The sequence below is a fragment of the Mobula hypostoma genome, chromosome 4 (genome assembly GCF_963921235.1).
Source record: "Mobula hypostoma chromosome 4, sMobHyp1.1, whole genome shotgun sequence".
Taxonomy (NCBI): domain Eukaryota; kingdom Metazoa; phylum Chordata; class Chondrichthyes; order Myliobatiformes; family Myliobatidae; genus Mobula; species Mobula hypostoma.
Genome location: NC_086100.1, coordinates 70,201,417 through 70,219,146, shown reverse-complemented (window position 1 = coordinate 70,219,146; position 17,730 = coordinate 70,201,417). Strand labels below are relative to the sequence as shown.

The 17,730-nt window shown below is 38.9% G+C and overlaps 1 protein-coding gene across 5 annotated transcripts in view; it reads right to left on the bottom strand.

The window, feature by feature from the left end:
- The window catches only part of per2 (period circadian clock 2), an 89,681-nt gene extending 79,037 nt beyond the window's left edge, over positions 1 to 10,644 (bottom strand). For 3 of the 5 annotated variants that reach the window (XM_063045923.1, XM_063045924.1, XM_063045926.1), the window contains exons 1-3: positions 10,462 to 10,644; positions 4,352 to 4,598; positions 2,246 to 2,350 (exon numbers count right to left, since the gene is read on the bottom strand). In XM_063045923.1, coding sequence (XP_062901993.1) covers positions 2,246 to 2,350; positions 4,352 to 4,584 — 338 coding nt within the window. In that variant the 5' untranslated portion in view covers positions 4,585 to 4,598; positions 10,462 to 10,644. The remainder of the gene's footprint in view (positions 1 to 2,245; positions 2,351 to 4,351; positions 4,599 to 10,461) is intronic. The other 2 variants (XM_063045925.1, XM_063045927.1) reach the window with 1 other exon arrangement.
- Positions 10,645 to 17,730: the final 7,086 nt, after the last annotated feature.

Below are 17,730 nucleotides of genomic sequence, written 5' to 3'. Positions count from 1 at the left end.
CAGCATTTACAATGTTTCAATCTTCTTCTGATGCAGTGCTGGATTTCAATGAGCAACGCAGCAGTCAGCATTAATATTTCACTGTGGTCCAAGCTCCAGCAGAGAATTATGGCTTTTAAGGTATGCCTATGAAATCGCCTGCAGGTAATATGTGGCAGAGTAGAAGCAGGACGCCGGGTACACCACAATCACCTGTCCTCTGGGATGGTAATTGGTCTGTTAGTACCATGAATTAACAGGATGAAAATTGCCTTTAATGCTCCATAATTTGCCCTTAATGTTCCATAATTCATACTGAAGTAAGAATGGGAGCAAAGCCAAGCATATATTGGCATTAACACTAATACGTGCCTACATTTAACCTAGGAGTTTGGCCCCCATTTTCTATCCTACAAACAAAAGGGCAGGCAACACATGGACCTAGCACAATCTCATTAGAGCTATCTAAACAAATGTTTCCCAACGGATACAGAAACACAAAATAACTATAAATGCAAGGGGCTTTTGCTTAATAGATTACGTTTATTCAGGAAAACTAAGAGCAAATCACAGACAGCAATGAAACAAACAAGTTCTGAGAGAAACAAACATAAAATCCAACTGAAAACAAGTGAAAACAACCACAAAATCTTTTCGCTCCACAGAGTCCAACAGCCAGGTCAATAATTTGATAAAGCTTATCCCTGAATTTAAAGTCCATCCTCACTCTTTTGGAGTTGAAGGAAATGCCTATTTTGTAAGAACTTTATTCTGCACACTTACAGTGAGAGGATCAGAATGACTCTGGGAATTCATGGCTTTGCTTTTAGGGAGCTAAGATTTTCATCACCTCCCTCAATTTTTTTGCACATAGTTTACTTGTATATTTTGCCATTTCTAACTTCATTCCCTCCACTCATTCAGAAGATCCTTCTAGATATTATACCCATAAATCCCATGGCAGTAATCCAAATTATGGGAGAGGAATGACAAAATTTTCCTAGTTAGGTAAGTTTCTATTAATTATTTGGAAAATAACCCAAAGAGGTATCACATTCAGCACTAAAACTATAGATTTATCTGGGAACTACGTCTACATATGCTAATCGTTAGGAAGGATCCAGATTACATTACATCGGTCAGTAGTATTCTAACTGTTTTGTCAAGCTGCCAAATTATTCCCAAACATCAGGAGAGGAATTTGGAATAAGTAAACCAGATTTTATATAATACTGACAACAATACTGTACCAGTTTCTGAGTGCTTGGCAACTGCTACACAACATTGTTGCAATGAGTACACACCCTTGTGACCAGCCTCAATCACAGAATGCACATGTGAGCACTATTATATAACCATGATTACGTCCTTTTGACTGCCTTCTGACTGTTCCAGTCAATGTGAGGAGATAAAGAAACACACAGTACATGGTAATTTCAATTTAATAAGCAAGCTAAAATCAATTAAGATTTTGCAAACCAGAATAAAATATTACATTTTCTGGTGAAAAAAGTAAGAAGATGATTGCTGTATTTATGCAAGACCTGTAAAATCCATTGCACCCCAAAAACTTCTGCTTAAATACAGGGAGAGCCAGTGAATCACCACATCACAATGAAGAAGTCATGTACCACTTAGTCATTTAACAATTGGTTCTTGTTTCAGAACGAACCACTGTATAAGTCTTAAGAAAAAGGCTGCATTTTGTTTCAGGATATTTGTATGTAGTTAGAATTTTTAAAAAAATGAATGACAGCCACTTAGACCAGGAAAGTCTCAGTTTCAGTCAAGATCTATACCCAAATCCAAACACAGCACTTTGGGAAGCTCATTGATAGGCCAAGGTTAGGGAAAGAGAGGTCAATCAGGTCTGCACTTCTAATCTACCTTCACTGACTAATGCTTGCAGAGATGTTGTCAGAGGCTTGATTGTGATTTTTGTCCTACAAAAAGTTATTTTGTCAACAGTATCAACTGCAGATATTTGGCTGTAGTGCTCTTTCGGGATAAGAACAAGGAAAATGCAACTAATCAAATAAATCCAATGATAAATAAACAAACAAGAAAAATAGAAGCAAAATCTCCTGAAACATGCCAGTCTAAAAATAAAAATAAAGAATTCTTAATAATTTCCAAAAACTGTCATTATTGGAGCAACCACCTTTTAAGATTGAAATAAATGTATCAAGCAAATGGGAAACTGCCAAACCTCAATAATGTACATCCATATTACTAAACACACAAGTAGAAATTACTTGGAACCAACCTGTCAGTAGTTTTATTTTTTTCAAATGAGAGAGGCATGAAAGGAAGCCTCTTATTTCGCGTATATACTTCAGCAAATCTTCGTTTTCTTTTCTTTGTATTAGTACTTTAGAAATTACACAGCAAGTATCAGAAGAATGTCATAATTTATAATGTTATACATAACAAAACAATGTTTAATTGTAATTTTTAGCCACAGCATAATCATAAATTTATACCAATTGAAACAAGGCTAAACAATTATTTATATTTTATTTCTCCAAGCTATGAATTTGGATATTTCAAATGACAATTCAGTTCAATTTATCTCTAAATGCAACAAGCACAACACTGTTAAAATTTCACTGCTAATCAGCAGCAGCGGAAAATACCATTGAAAATTCAGCTCCAAAGAAATAATTATTTTTTTTATTATTTAGAGATTCAATGCGGAACAAGCCCTTCCGTCCCACTGAGCCACGTTGCCCAGCAACTTATTAACTTTAACCCTAACTTCATCACAGGACAATGTACAATGACCAATGAACCTACTAACCGACATGTCTTTGGACTGTGGGAGCAAACCCACGTGCACACGGAAAAGATTGTGCAAACTTGCTTACAGAGGACGTCGGAATTGAACCCTGAGCTCTTGACGCCCTGAGCTATAATAGTATTGTGCTAACCACTATGCCACATCTGTCCAAAACACTTGAAAAAAAATTGCTTAAGTGATGAAAAAAAAAGTCCCTGGTAATCAATACGTCAGCACCAAAATCAAGAACTAAATGTCCATAAATAGCCAAACAGCACAAGGGCAACATAAATCCACGGATGGGTTAGGGTTTTTTTTTGGAAAGCATGCCATAAAGCATTTCTCTTCTTCTTCCTTGGCCTCCCTGTGTTACACACCGGTAAACTGGTGGGCTACTTATGGCTCCTATTCCAATAAACGCTGCTATGAAACTTGCCACTAGGAAGTACATAAGATCACTTGAGGTGGCTGAATCTCAACAGCTTTCACTGACCATGGGAAAATGCATGATGTCCATTCAACACAAATCAAAAGCTCATCAACAGTCCGCACGTTCCACCTGGGGAGAAGCTGGCACAGTTACACCAAACTACTCTTGCAGAGTTCACTACACATTTTATTAGAGGTGATATAAGTAATTACAATATTACACTATCAAATATTCAATCAGCATCATATTGAATACGGTAATATTCACTACAGAACGTACAGCCAAAAGTGAAGCAGCGTCCACTATTACATTTGTGAGTGATGACATTAATTTCATTATCAACTGGTTTTGACAAATACACTGCATTCATGATGAAGGATGTAGATAATCACGAAGACACACAACATGACAACCCAACATGTGAATATGCAAAAAAAGTGCACCCAAAAGCAAAATAAAAAGCTAGAAGAATTTCCAAGAGAGACATGAATCAGTGTTCAATCATGAATCACTCAGCTATGATTCCAATACCAGTTTGTACTGATACCTAGTACATTGTGCCAAAATGAGTTTGCTGAACCCAATTGCTGAACAGCAAGAACTGCATTATGGTCTATGCATAATAATGTAGTCAATAGAAGACAATCGTTTGTCAACAGTTTTAAGTCAACTCCTGTGCAGTTGATGTTCGAGAATGAAAGAACAAAAGTAAGACTAGACGGTTCTACCTGATACTTTAAAACTTTACCACAACTTTTTATTGCAGTACTCATGCGAGATTCATAGGAAAAATCATAAAGCTTACTTTAAATTGATAGAACAAGTTGTACAACAAACCTAAACTGATAAAAACAACTGCTATTACAGTCATTTGTTCAGAGATCAAAAGATTCAAACAAAATCTTGTGAATTTTTGGTTAAAGCGACTTGTCAAGCCACATTTTTTGAAATATATTCTGCATATTTCCAAAGTTAAGTTCTCAGTTTCATAAGTCCAGTATAAACTGGTTTTATTAAAAAAATAGTTTATGCAAATGAACTGTCATGTAGACAAGATGTATAACACAACCAACTTCCCCACATTTGGTAGCCCAGCACTTAAAAAATTGGAACAGCAAAAATAATTTCAATCACTTTAAGTACAATTATGCACATCATCCTACCTTTTGCTGCTCGGTAATGACTCCAAGAGCAAAGCAGAATCCTTCTCATTATGGCTTGCACTACTGCTCGAACTCTCTGAAAACTCATTGCCATTTGAATCAGTCCCACTTGAGCCACTGCTTTTCATCTCCACATCATCATGCATCTGCTGCACTTCTTGATCCTGCGTTTGATCCTGAATATTGTCACCACTTGAATGCAGCACTAATTCTGCCTCTGGGTAAGTAGCCATTCTCCAAATGCAGTCTAAAAGGAAGAAGCATGGGAGTCCATAACCAAGGCATTCACCAGAAATATCACATTCAATGTCTTTTTTTGATAACAGTACAACTGTTCCTGCTTGTGAACAATAAATCTATTCTTGCCAAAAGTTATATCCATGTTTCTTCAACTGTAGAAGTAAAATAACCAAAGATTACTTAAGGGACAGATGATAACTGAAGAAATGTTGACTGCAAAATTTGGCTCCACTGTTCCAGATGTTTGGGTTTATGGAGCCAAAATAGTTTCACAGTAGCAAGCAAAGCAAGTGGCCCATTTGTAGCATGAGTCATGCTGGTTGCTACATGGGGATGTATGGCAAGATTCAGCATTTGGCAGAACTTGGATTATTTTACAGAATAATTAAGTATTTTTAAGGCTTGTGACAATTGATCTACAGAATGCTGGCTGGGTAATGCATAGGTTATAGGTTTCTTCTTCCAGCACTTTGGCAAATTTGAAATCTACAGGGAATGTGTCACAGAAGGAAGGTATGATTTGACATCAAGCTTCAGCAGAACTCAAATGTTCACAGACAAAGTTTGATAACTAGCTAGTTCCTTTGCTGAAGGAAAATATGCAGCTTACCAAATGGCAAATGTTTGCTTCATGTCATAGACTGGTTTGCATTGGCATGTCTATAATTAAGTTTCTTATAACTTCATCTTAAAATGACTATTGTTGTCAGATCAATTTTGCCAAACCACTCAATTTTACTTTAGAATTACGTACCCATACCTCCCTAGTAACCAAAGACAGAATAGCTAACACTGCTATAAACCAAAATCAATCAATATATAATGGTGTCAAGACTTCAGTGCTGTCACACTATAGCAGTTGAAAAGATAAAAGGGATGTTTATGACATTTTGGAAGTCCAACCTTGTGAGAGTCAATGATTTAATAAATGTCACAGTCGGTATCATCTCTTTACAGACAGAGGCTATCCTGCTGTGTATTTTACCTTTTTAAACTATATAAACCTGAGATCTTTTGTTAGAATACTGCCAACCTGTAACATTGCAATTTGGGTCTAACAGCTTCCTCACTGTCACATGACAGCAGCAGTTGCCTTGTTTAAACCCTGTATAATACACCTCACATAAAAAGTCATTCGATACTAAGCAGCATTAATTTCTAACCAAGGCAATGTTAGATTCTGCTAGGAAGTGCTAACGTGATGATATACTGCATTACTGATTTGGCACAATTTCTTACAGTAATTCATCACATTCCAAAAAAAGTCCGGAACAAAGACCTAGCAATCCTATTCCATTTTGACAATAATTTTAAGCGATGTCCAATCCCAATACCAAATTCCAACGTGGACAGAATATAACTACCATTACATGATCCAGCAGAATGAGATTTATAACAGCTGCAGTTAAATTGACAAGAAGTGCAATAAAAGAGTGCATACAATTATATGGCTATTTTTCTGGATTAGGTGATAATCAAAAGAGATTATCTGTTTCTGTTAAATTTAATTATAATTCTAATTCAAGGATTTCTAGAAAATGATATCTAAACATAAACTGATTCGATTTTTAGAATATTTCTTCATAATAAATTAACATAATGCGCAATTTATTTCAACATGAACTGAACCTAATGGTAGCTACAAGGAGAAATAAAGAAGGCAAGAATACAGGAAGGCTTTTTATGTTGGAATGCCAATTACAGCCTGTACAAACAACAACAACATCAGATTCTCATATAGTGCACTAATCAGTGATTTATCTGCTATTTTTGATTGCAAGTTAATAGGAGGCTTTGTCCTGCTTTGAAATGACTGCAGCAGCAACCATAGATTTCTCATGATATAGAAGGGGGAAAAATTAAATTAAATTTAAATTTAATTCTCGGTTTCTTTGCACTACCTTAATTCCCATTTTTTCTATTTTCTACTTATGATTTATCATTTATAATTTAAAATTTTAATATTTACTAATTTTAACTATTTTTATTATTTACAATATTTAATATTTGTAATCCGGGGAGTGTGAAGTGCAGAATCAAATATCGCTGTGATGATTGTATGTTCTAGTACCAAATGTTTGGTGACAATAAAGCATAAAGTATTAAAAAAATTTGCAAAAGCGCAGTCCATTGACTTTATACCAGCTCTGCTTGTAAATCCTATCAGTGCCTTTTATATGGCCTTTCCCCTTAGCACCACAAATTACTTTCACTCAAATGTCTATCTCAAATATCAAATTCTGTGTTTATTACTCTTACAGGCAGCCAAATCCATATCACAACTATATCTGGTTAAAAAGGTTTATTAAAACATTCCCATCAATATAAATATACACCTCTGGTTTACGGACAATCCATTAATGCATTCGGTTTCCCTCATCCTCTCAGAATCTATCAAATAATCTTCTATTAAATCTCTTCTCAGCATTCTATGTGCAGAGGAGAACACCAAATTTTCAGTCTAACTTTGTGATCTAAAATACTTTATTCCTTCAGCCTTTTCAACCAAGTCTTCTTTGCACTCTCTCAAATCTATCCATGAAAGCGATCATCAGGAAGCAATACAACACCTGCGGCTTAATTAGTATGCTAAAGGTTCAGAATTACATTTTTGCTTTTGTTCTCATTGCCTCTACGTACAAGTCTAGAAAGCCACAAACTATACAAAGCAGGTCTTCCACATATTCTGCCATCCATAAAGATTTGTGCACTCAATGTCTTTTTCCCTTTAGAAATGTGCCATACACTCTACATGGGCTGTTTTCACCCTTTTTGTCAATATGAATCTCTTTCCACTTCATCTGCCATTTGGCTGCCCAATCTGCCAACCTATGTCCTCTTAAGATCTTCCACCATCATCATTGTTGATTACACCTTCTAGTGTCATCTGCAAAGTTTGAAAGGTTAGTATGTTAAAATAAAAGCTAATCTTGTTAGCACTTGAGGTCACAGGCACACCATTGCAAATGTTCACGATAGTGTTCTGCTTTCTGTTCTTCAGGCAATTTCTCAAATTACCATTGGTCTTTTTAACTCATAGACCATCTATCTTCCGATCAGCCTTTGTGTGGGGCCCCTTGGAGAGGAAGAATGCTTCTAGATGTAGGAAGGAGGACAGGACACTGTCTCTGAAAAACTGCCAGGATGAAGGATGTAAGAAAGTCTTAGCAAAGCTACCACAGAAAAAGCCTGACAGGAGGTGGCTATCACTGAAACCCTGCTGGCCAGTGCAGTGAATGCTCCTCTGTCCATTCCACTCCTCAGTGAGACTGAGGCTAATGGATTCTCCTGATACTTTTGTTTTGCAGTCTGTGCCTGTTGTAGGCTTCAGATCTCAATGCTGCTCTTTCTCTGGTAGACTGATGGACTGCTGAACAGAGGGGTGCACAACGATGAAACCTCCACCACTGCTGGGGTTGTACCAAAGGAATCCTCAGTTTGATGCAAGTAATGGAAATTCATTTTTAGACAATCAACACGAGGAATCTGAAAGTGACTTGACACTTGTGGTACCAATGCTCAGAAGCTAAGGAAAGGCTGCTAACTATTGTCTGGAGCCAGGGAAGTAGAGGGTTGCCTTTGTTGTCCAGGACTTATCCCTCCAAAAAGCACTAGCCACAGAAAAAGTCTGCAGGAACTGAGCAAGTCAGGCAGCATCTATGGAAGGAAAGAAATGGTCAATATTTTGGGTAAAGACCATTTGTCTGGACTCAGTCTGAAGCACTCCATATGTCCTGCCTGACCAGCTTTGTTCCTCCAGAGCTTTCTGTGTTGTTCCAGATTCCAGCATCTACAGTCTCTCTTGTCTCCAAGGAAAATGTCTAGGAGTCCAGTTTCCCTAAGGATAACTGTGTGTGGCATGCTTCCCAGAAAAATGGCATTCTGCATTGCCAAAACTCTCTGATGATCCACAAACATTTACACATTTATGAAGTGGTAACTCCTTCTGTTGAGGAAAAGTTCCAAGTTAGAAATGAGAACTTTTATGGGCACACCAATTGCTGGCATATCTCTGTGCCTGACTGTTTATCACTGAAATCAAAATTGCTGAAGTAATTCCTTAGGTGGTGCAGTATATAGGTGACCTCTCTAATGCTGCATTAAGTAGCAAATAGGGAGGGAAGAAAGATCTGGGGTGGCACCTGGAAGGATCCTGTAGTGAAGAATTTGAGAGTTAAAGTCACCTTGATCTTCATAGAGTGGGCAGTCCATGCATGACAGCATGGGCACAGTTCTTTCTGCAGCATTTCACATAGCTCAGGTGACAAACAACTCGGAGCCTACAAGTACAGTGTACATCCAAGTAACATGATGAAGTAGTGCCTCTGCATGAGGTCACATCACAAATATGCATGTATTTGTCTCATGCAGTGTCTGACCCACCCTGCTTAGCCAGTAAAGCTCCAACATTGCATCCAGTAACAGACTATTAACAATGGTCTCACCATTGAGTCACCCATTTAATCAGTAGGTCTCATCAACTAAATGCTCTGATTTAGCGCAATTCACGGACTTTGCAAAGCCTTTGGACAGCCCACAGTTCTGAAGCGATTGAAAAAAAGCAACGCAATAACGCAGGAGGTTCTAGTTATTTTGGGACTTTTGAACAATGGTTACAGGTTGTACCTTCGAAACTCCAACAAGGTTAGAAATGGACAATGCACAAATGGTGGCCTCATACACGATACCAAAAAAAAGTCACACACCATAGCATGACCAGCTCATGACGATTTTCACGATGTACACTTTCTCCCCCAAAAGATCTCCAAAGGAGTGTAACCTAACTTTTATATCAGTGATACAATTTCTAACCAACGATAAAGTCGGCAACTGCTCAGTTATGTAACTGATATATCGCATAGGTACTTTGATCCATTTTTTTATTTGCCAACAAACCACCGAAACTTAAATTTCGGTGCTATTGGTAAAAACTCTCGCGCAGCCAAGTGAATATAGCAGAGCGTAAGGCGTGTCCTGATGAAGGGGTCTCGGCTCGAAACGCCGACGTTTTCCATAGGTATTGTCTGGCCTGCTGTGTTCCTTCAGCATTTCGTGTGTGGCGCATAAGGTTAGGTGAGATTTTAGGCGCAGAAGAAGCGTAGTGAGATTAGCTGAACAGGCGAACACGTGAATAACGGGCCGAATGGTACTCTCCCCGCTATTGGATTCTTCGAAATCGCCAAACCCCGGCTTGCCCGTTCAGAAGATTCGTTCCAAATATTACACTTACACGTTTTTATTTACACAATTCTTATACTGTATTGGCTCTGGGCTGTTAACGCATCAACGACACGACAATCACCGGCTATCAGTTGGCAGCTTCACAATAAAGTTAATGAGTAGGTTAAAGAAAACGACACTATCCTAATTACGATTTTAGATTTAAACTGCACGAGCTCACTCTCCTCCCCCCCCCAAAAAAAGCAGGGTAAAGACATTAAAACCAGTAGACTAAAATCACAGTCTTGTCTTCCGACGTCGGCTCAATTGTCGATATATAGTTAAATGAAAACTTCGGAAATGAAACCGATCGAAACGAGTCAGCGCAGCTCTTCCTTTGTGACGGGACCACAAGAGGAGACAGGTCGCTCGAACTTACCTCGGTGCCTACTTCACGGTGAAAACAACGACACCACTGCATGACCAGTTAACCTTATCTCTGTAAACACATTTTTCACGACACGCATCAAACACGTTTCCCAGGCACTAGATGGATTACGTAACTGATCTTCAGAACACCGGATTCCCATCTACGTATTAAAACCGCAACTGACAGCCCAAATCATTCTAACTACTGTACAATACATTCAATCGTTAGATTAAAAACATGAGACCTATGCAATATAATAATCAGGTGCACCGTAACCTACCTATAGGTACAGAAAAAAATGGTAATCTAATTCCTCCCCTTTGGGGGGGTCGTTAAAGAAAGTCACGGAAAAGCGAAACAAACAGAAATATTCATGCAGTACGAAATACGCTCCGCTGCCGACCACTATCAGCTTTTCCTGGTAAATTAAAGCGATCGCGATCGCCCTACAGACTCCGGTAAGATCCCCGCCGCTGCACGCATCGGAGAACGTGACAGCTGGACCCAGCCTCTTCCTGATTGGCTCACAGCTTCCAAGCCGAGCCGCCACTCTATTATCACATCAGGGACTGTACACGCCGGCGCGTCGCCATTGGTTGCAGCACCTGTCCATCAGTCAATCAATGCACACAACCCTCACGTGGAATCCAATGTGTTCCAGTCGAGCTGCGCAGTGCCTGAAACCCCAATCGCTTCGGGACGCCTGTCGTGTGGCTGTTGCTGTGGTGAAAGATAATATGCAGACAAAACAGTGGCCTTGAAATTGTTCCCAAATTTAATGTGTTTGTTTTGTTTGTGATATCCTGAGGGCTACGAATCTCGTTATATTGATTCATCTTTGAGCAACAAATTGTAAAATAATAATCATACAAAGCCCTTCTTGCCCACTGTGTCTGTGTTCCCTGAAAATTTATCCAATGTAATTCTTCATCTCAGATTTTAGTCCTTAGCATTGTAGGCTACTGTAAATGAAGTGTGCATCCAAATATATCGTTAAATGGGCAGGGAACTTCTGTGAGTGCCATCCCTTCCAGAGGCCTTACCGGAGTTTGTGTGAGAAATGGCTTTCCCGACTTCATCCAGGGTAGGAGGAAGGCGAATGGTGTCAATAACATGTTTCTGGGGGATCTGATCAAACACGAATTGATCTACAGTTCCCAACATGTTGAGTAGGCTACCAAAGTGTTTTCTCCATCTTTCATTGATGTTACTCCTAGCCCTGTGTAGGCTTTTACTATCAGCGGATAAGAGGAGTATGTGATTCAGTTTGCGCAGTCCACAGACCGCATCAATGGCCTTGCAGAACACCTTCCAGTTTTTTGTGTCAGCGTAGCAATGAACTTCTCCCACTTTTCTCTCCCACCATGTATCCTGCATTCTTCACTGTGCACTCTTTGCTTGTCTGTGGAGGTGCTTAAACTGATCGCATTTGGAAATACAGGGCAAGTCATTCTGTCATGCAATAAATGCTTTCTGCTTTTGGGATGGAATTCCTAACGAGCTCTTTAAGTCAGCAGGCCCACTAGCACTCACAGAAATTCTTCCTCATCTCTGTTCTAAAGGGACATCCTTGTATTTGGAGGCTGTAACCTCTGGTCCTAGACTCCCCACTATAGGAAACACTCCTCTCCACATCGACTCCATCTAGGCCTATCAATATTTGATAGGTTTCAATGAGATCCCTCCCCCCCATTCATCTAAGCTCCAGTGTGTACGGGACCAGAGCCACCAAACACGCTTTCATTCTGGGATAATTTTTGTGAACCTTCTCTTGACCCTCTCCAATGCTAGCTCATACTTCTTAGACGAGGGGCCCATAACTGCTCACTATATTCCAAGTATGATCTGACAATGCTTTATGACATGTATTACATCCTTGCAATTATATTCTAGTTCTCTTGAAAGGAATGATAATATTGCACTTGGTTACCTTACCAATGATGCAACCTGTAAGTTAACCTTTAGGGAATCCTGCATGAGGACTCCCAAATCCCTTTATACCTCTAATTTTTGAATTTGCTCCCCATTTAGAAAACAGTCTGTGCTTTCATTCCTTCTAGCCAAGTGTATGACCATACAATTCCATCTGCCACTTCTTTGCCCATTCTAATCTATCCAAGTCCTTCTGCAGACACCCTGATTCCTCAACACTACCTACCCTTCCATCTATTTTGTATCGTACACAAACTTGGCCACAAAGCCATCAATTCCATCCTTCAAATTATTGATATATAACTCGAAAAGGAGTGGTCCTAACACCGACCGTTGCAGATCACCTCTAGTCATTGGCAGCCAACTCGAAGAGGCTCCCTCTGTCCCCGCTCTTCGCCTGTTTCCATTCAGCCTATTTTCTCTCCATGCTGGTATCTTTCCTGTAATACCATGGGCTCTTCTTTAGCAGCCTCATGTGCGGCACCTTATTAAAGGTTTCTGAAAATCCAAGAAAACAACATCCACTGACTCTTCTTTGTCTATCCTGTCTGTTATTTCCTCAAAGAATTCCAACAGATTTGTCAGGCAAGATTTCTCCTAAAGGAAACCATGCTGACCTCAGCCTATTTTATCATCAATTTCAATTACTTCATTCTTAGTAATGGATTCCAACATATTCCCAACTACTGAAGTCAGGCTAACTGGCCCATAATTTCATGTCTTTTGCCTCCCTCCCTTCTTATAGAGTCGAGTGACATTTGCAGTTTTCCAGTCCTCTGGAACTATTCCGGAATCCAGTGAATTTTGGGCTGACTACTATTGCCTCCACAGTCCCTTCAGCTATTTCTTTCAGAAGCCTCTGGTTCAGGTGTCTTGTCTACCTTCAAACCTTTCAGCTTCCTAAGCACATTCTCCTTAGTAATAATGACTACACTCACCTCTGCCCTTTGACACTCTCCAATTTCTGGCATACTGCTGGTGTCTTCTACAGTGAAGACTGATGCAAAATACTTAATTGAGTCTGTCAGCCATTTCTTTGTTCCCCATTACTACCTCTCCAGCATCTTTTTCCAGTGGTCTGGTATCCACTCTCACCTCTCTTTTACTCTTATATATCTGTACAAAACACTTCAGGTATCCTCAAGTAGATTATTGGCTAGCTTGCACTCATATTTTGTCTTTTCTCTCCTTATTGTTTTTTTTCAGTTGCCTTTGTTGGTTTTTAAAGGCATTCCAGTCGTCTGGCTTCCCACTAATATTTGCGATATTATATGCCCTCTCTTTTGCTTTTATGTTCTTTGACTTCATTTATCAGTCATCATTGCCTCATACTTCTTCTTTAGGATGAATTTATCCTGTGCCTTCTAAATTGCTTTCAGAAACTCTAGTTATTGCTGCTCTGCCATCATCACTGTCAGTGTCCCCTTCCAATTAGCATTGGCGAACTCCTCACTAATGTCTCAGTAATACTCTTTACTCCACTGTAATACTGAAACATCTGATTTTACCTTCTCCTTCTCAAAATGTAGGGTGAATTTTATCATATGATAATCACTGTCCCCTAAAGGTTCCTTCACCTTAAGCTCCCCAATCAAATCAGGTTCATTACATAGCACCCAGTCCAGAATTGCCTTTTCCCTATTGGTCTCAACCACAAGCTGCTCTAAAAAGCTATCTTGAAGGCATTCTTCAAGTTCCTTCTTTTGGGATCTGGCACCAACATGATTTTCCCAATCTGCCTCCATATTGAAATCACCCATGACCATTGCAACATTGCACTTCTTGCATGCCTTTTTGTAAATCTCCAATTGTAATTTATACCCTCCATCCTGGATACTCTTTAGAGGCCTGTATATAACTCCAATCAGGGTTTTTTTTCCACCCTTGGAGTTTCTTAACTGTACCCACAAGGATTCTACATCTTCTGAACCTATGTCCCTTCTTTCTAAGAATTTGATTTCATGCACTTTGCTCACCTACCTGTCCTTCCAATACAATGTGTATCCTTGGATGTTGAGCTCCTAATTGTGACCTTCTTTCAACCAGTACTCGGTGATGCCCACAATGTCATGCCTGCTAATTTTTAAGTATGCTACATGATCATCTACCTTATTCTGTATCACATCTTGCATTCAAATATAACACTGTCAATTTTGTATTCATCACTGTTTTCAATTTTGTTAAATTATTATTTTCTAAACATTTTGTGTTTGTCTTTATTCTGGAGACTCCTGTAACATCTCCCGCATTCTCCTTCCCTTCTGCATTATACTCACTTTTCCAAGTTGTTGAACTCATAGCCTATTATTTCATTTGAAGCCTATCAACAGCCTTAGTTAGGTGATTCCCCAAGACCCTTGGCCCAGCGAAGTTAATGTAGAGCAGCTGCCTCCTTCCCTAATACTGGTGCCAATATCCCACAAATTCAAATACTCTTCTCTCACGCCAGTATTTGAGGCATACACTTAGTACCCTGATCCTATTAATCCTTTGCCAATTTGCAATTGGCTCAGGTAACATTCCGGAGATTGTTATCATTCCTGTGAGGGTTGGCATTTCTCCTGGTTACACCAGTTTCCTCTCACATCCTAAAGGTTATAGGTTAATTATGTATTGCAACTTATGAATGTAACTTATGTGCTTGGTAGGAGAGCTAGGATGGATCTGATGGGCACATGCGAGAGAACCCGAAGTGAAGGAGATAAGTAGTAGAAAGGGAATGCACTGAGAGTTTCATTGACTGGAGAGGCTAAATGTCCGACAATATCATAAGAAAATATGAGAACCATGAATAATGTGAAATATGTTTTTTTCACCATTTACCTTAAATCCCTCTAGTTATTTATCTTTCTGCCAATTGAAATAGGTCCCTCCTAATCATCCTATTTATGTCGCATATTATGCGACACATCTTAAATAAATGTTCCCTCAGTCTAAAAATACAACTCAGTTCAGCCAACAGAACCAAATAAAGTTCTGTAGTCTGGCAACATTCCCATAGGTCTCCTGTAAGTACTCTATAATACCAAACAGAATGGCAGGATTCTGAGTGTGGCCTAAATAGTAATTTATACTTTTAGAGCACTACTTCCCTGCTCCATTTTTCTTTTCTGTATCCAATAATGTATCACATACTTTCAAGGAATTCTAATGAATAATCATCACCATGAAACATTGACTCAGCTTGTCTATCTGCAGACATTCCCTGGCTTACACAGTATCTTCAGCATTTCCTTTTTGAATTAAAGTATCACACTTGTCTTCTTCACTAATATATTTAATTCTCCTATGACCAGTGGCATTCAGCTTAACGTCTCTTTGCTCGTCACTCTTCTTCATATTCTGCTACATTGTCAATTCTCTTGCCACATTTACATTCTCTAAATGCATGTCTCACACTTTCCACGTTGAAAAAATATGCCACTTTGTTGTCCTGCTGAATATTGCACTGATTTCTTCCTATAGTTTACTATTTTCTTCATTAGTATCCATTAATCCTTGTAACATTTTTCAAAAAAAATTAATCATGGGATTGAAAAACATTGGTAAATACTGCAAGAGACAAGGGACTGTGGAGTCAGACCTGGAAGGTATTTGTCTTAGAGCAAACAGCCTTCCATTGGGGAGGACATACAAAAACTCAAAACATACACCAACAGATTCAAGGGCAGTTTCAATCCTGCTGTCGTAACCCCCCATGACTGGACCTCTTCCACGTTAAAGATTAACTCTCAACCTTACAATCTGCCCTGTCATGGTCCTTGCATCTTATCTTCTACCTGCACCGCAAGTTCTCTGTAAGTATAACACTACACTCACCATTGCTATTGCTTTGCTTTTAGTACTACCTCAATATACTTATGTTTTGAAATGATCTGTATAGATGACTTGCAAAACACAAAGTATTTCATGGTTTATCGGTACATAAGACAATAATAAACAATTTACCAATTAACAGTCTCTATAAACATACCTTTATGTTTTTGCTTCTGAAACTCAGCTAATTTTGATTCAACTGTGATTTTATCTCAGATCCTCAGATATTAATTTCTCAAAGAATTCAATAAGTTAATGAGATATGATCTTCTCTTAATAAATCTTTCTAAATTATGACTTAAGCAATCCTTACGAGTTTTTTCTTTTTTGAACAATTGTGCTATTTTAGCATTCTTTCTACGTTATAGCACCTTTACTGCAGCCAGAAAGATAAAAAATGATGAGCAACAATATGCATATATTTTCTTAACACATTGAAGGAGACCATTTGGCAGTCAGGAAAATTCCATCAATGCAATTCTCCCACTTATTTCCCTACGACTCATTCTATCCATTTGCCCATCAACTCCTCCCTAATTTTCCTACAACCACTTACACCAGGGATAATTTACAGTGCCCAACTAATCCACCAACCAGCACATCTTTAAGATGTGGGAGGAAGCCAGAACACTCAGAGGAAAACTGTGTGGTCATAGGGAGAACATACAAACTCCTCACAGACACCAGTTGAGGTAGGATCAAAAATACAAGAGATTCTGCAGAATGCTGGAAATCCAGAGCAAAGCACACAAAATGCTGGAGGAACTCAGCAAACCAGGGAGCATCTGTGGACATGAATAAACAGTCAATGTTTTGGGCCAAGGCCCTTCATCAGGACTGGAAAGGAAGGGGGAAGGCACCAGAATAAGAAAGTAGGAGAGGGGAAGGACAGCAAGCTAGAAGGTAATAGGTGAAGCTAGGTGGGCAGCGAATGGGGTTGATGTAAGAAGCTGGCAGGTGATAGATGGAAAAGGTAAAGGGCTGGAGAAGAAGGAATCTAATAGATGAGAAGAGAAGGTTATAGGAGAAAGGGAAGGAGGAGGAACACTAGGTGGAGGTGATAGGCAGGTGAGAAGAGGAGAGGTATGAGGAGGCCAGAATGAGGTATTGAAGAAGTAGGAAGAGGGAGATGGAAAATTAATGGAAGTTGGAGAAATTGATGTTCATGCCATCTGGGTAGAGGCTATCCAAATGGAATACGAGGTGTTGCTTCTCCAGCCTGAGAGTGGCTTCACCTATTACCTTCTAGCTTGTACTAAGTAAACACAAACTGTTTATTCATTTCTATAGATGCTGCCTGACTTAATGAGTTCCTCCAGCATTTTGTGAGGTCAGGATCAAACTGTGTCTCTCCAGCTGTGAGGCATTAGATTTACTTGCCTCACCATCACACCTCTTCAGTGTTTTCCCTTATTTCTCTTAAGTATTTGAAATATATTTCATTCAAACACAGTAAATTATTAAAGATGTCAAATCCCTTAATCATTGCTCCATATGTTTATCTCATCTCATTCAATATTTCCTATTTCTTTTCTCTAACTACAATATCCATATTGATCCAACTGTTCTGTGAAGACAGAAACAAAACCTTCATTGAGAACTGTACCCATAATTTGTAGTTCCACACATTCACAATAATATTGGTCTCCAACAGGACCTTCTCTTTCCTTGGTTATTCTCTTGATTTTTATATTTTTAGAAAAACACACTCTTTCTGATTGTACTTACTGATATTTTCTCAAGCACTCACTTTGGCTATTTTTTATTTCAGTTACTAATGTTGCTGTAAATTTTTATGCTT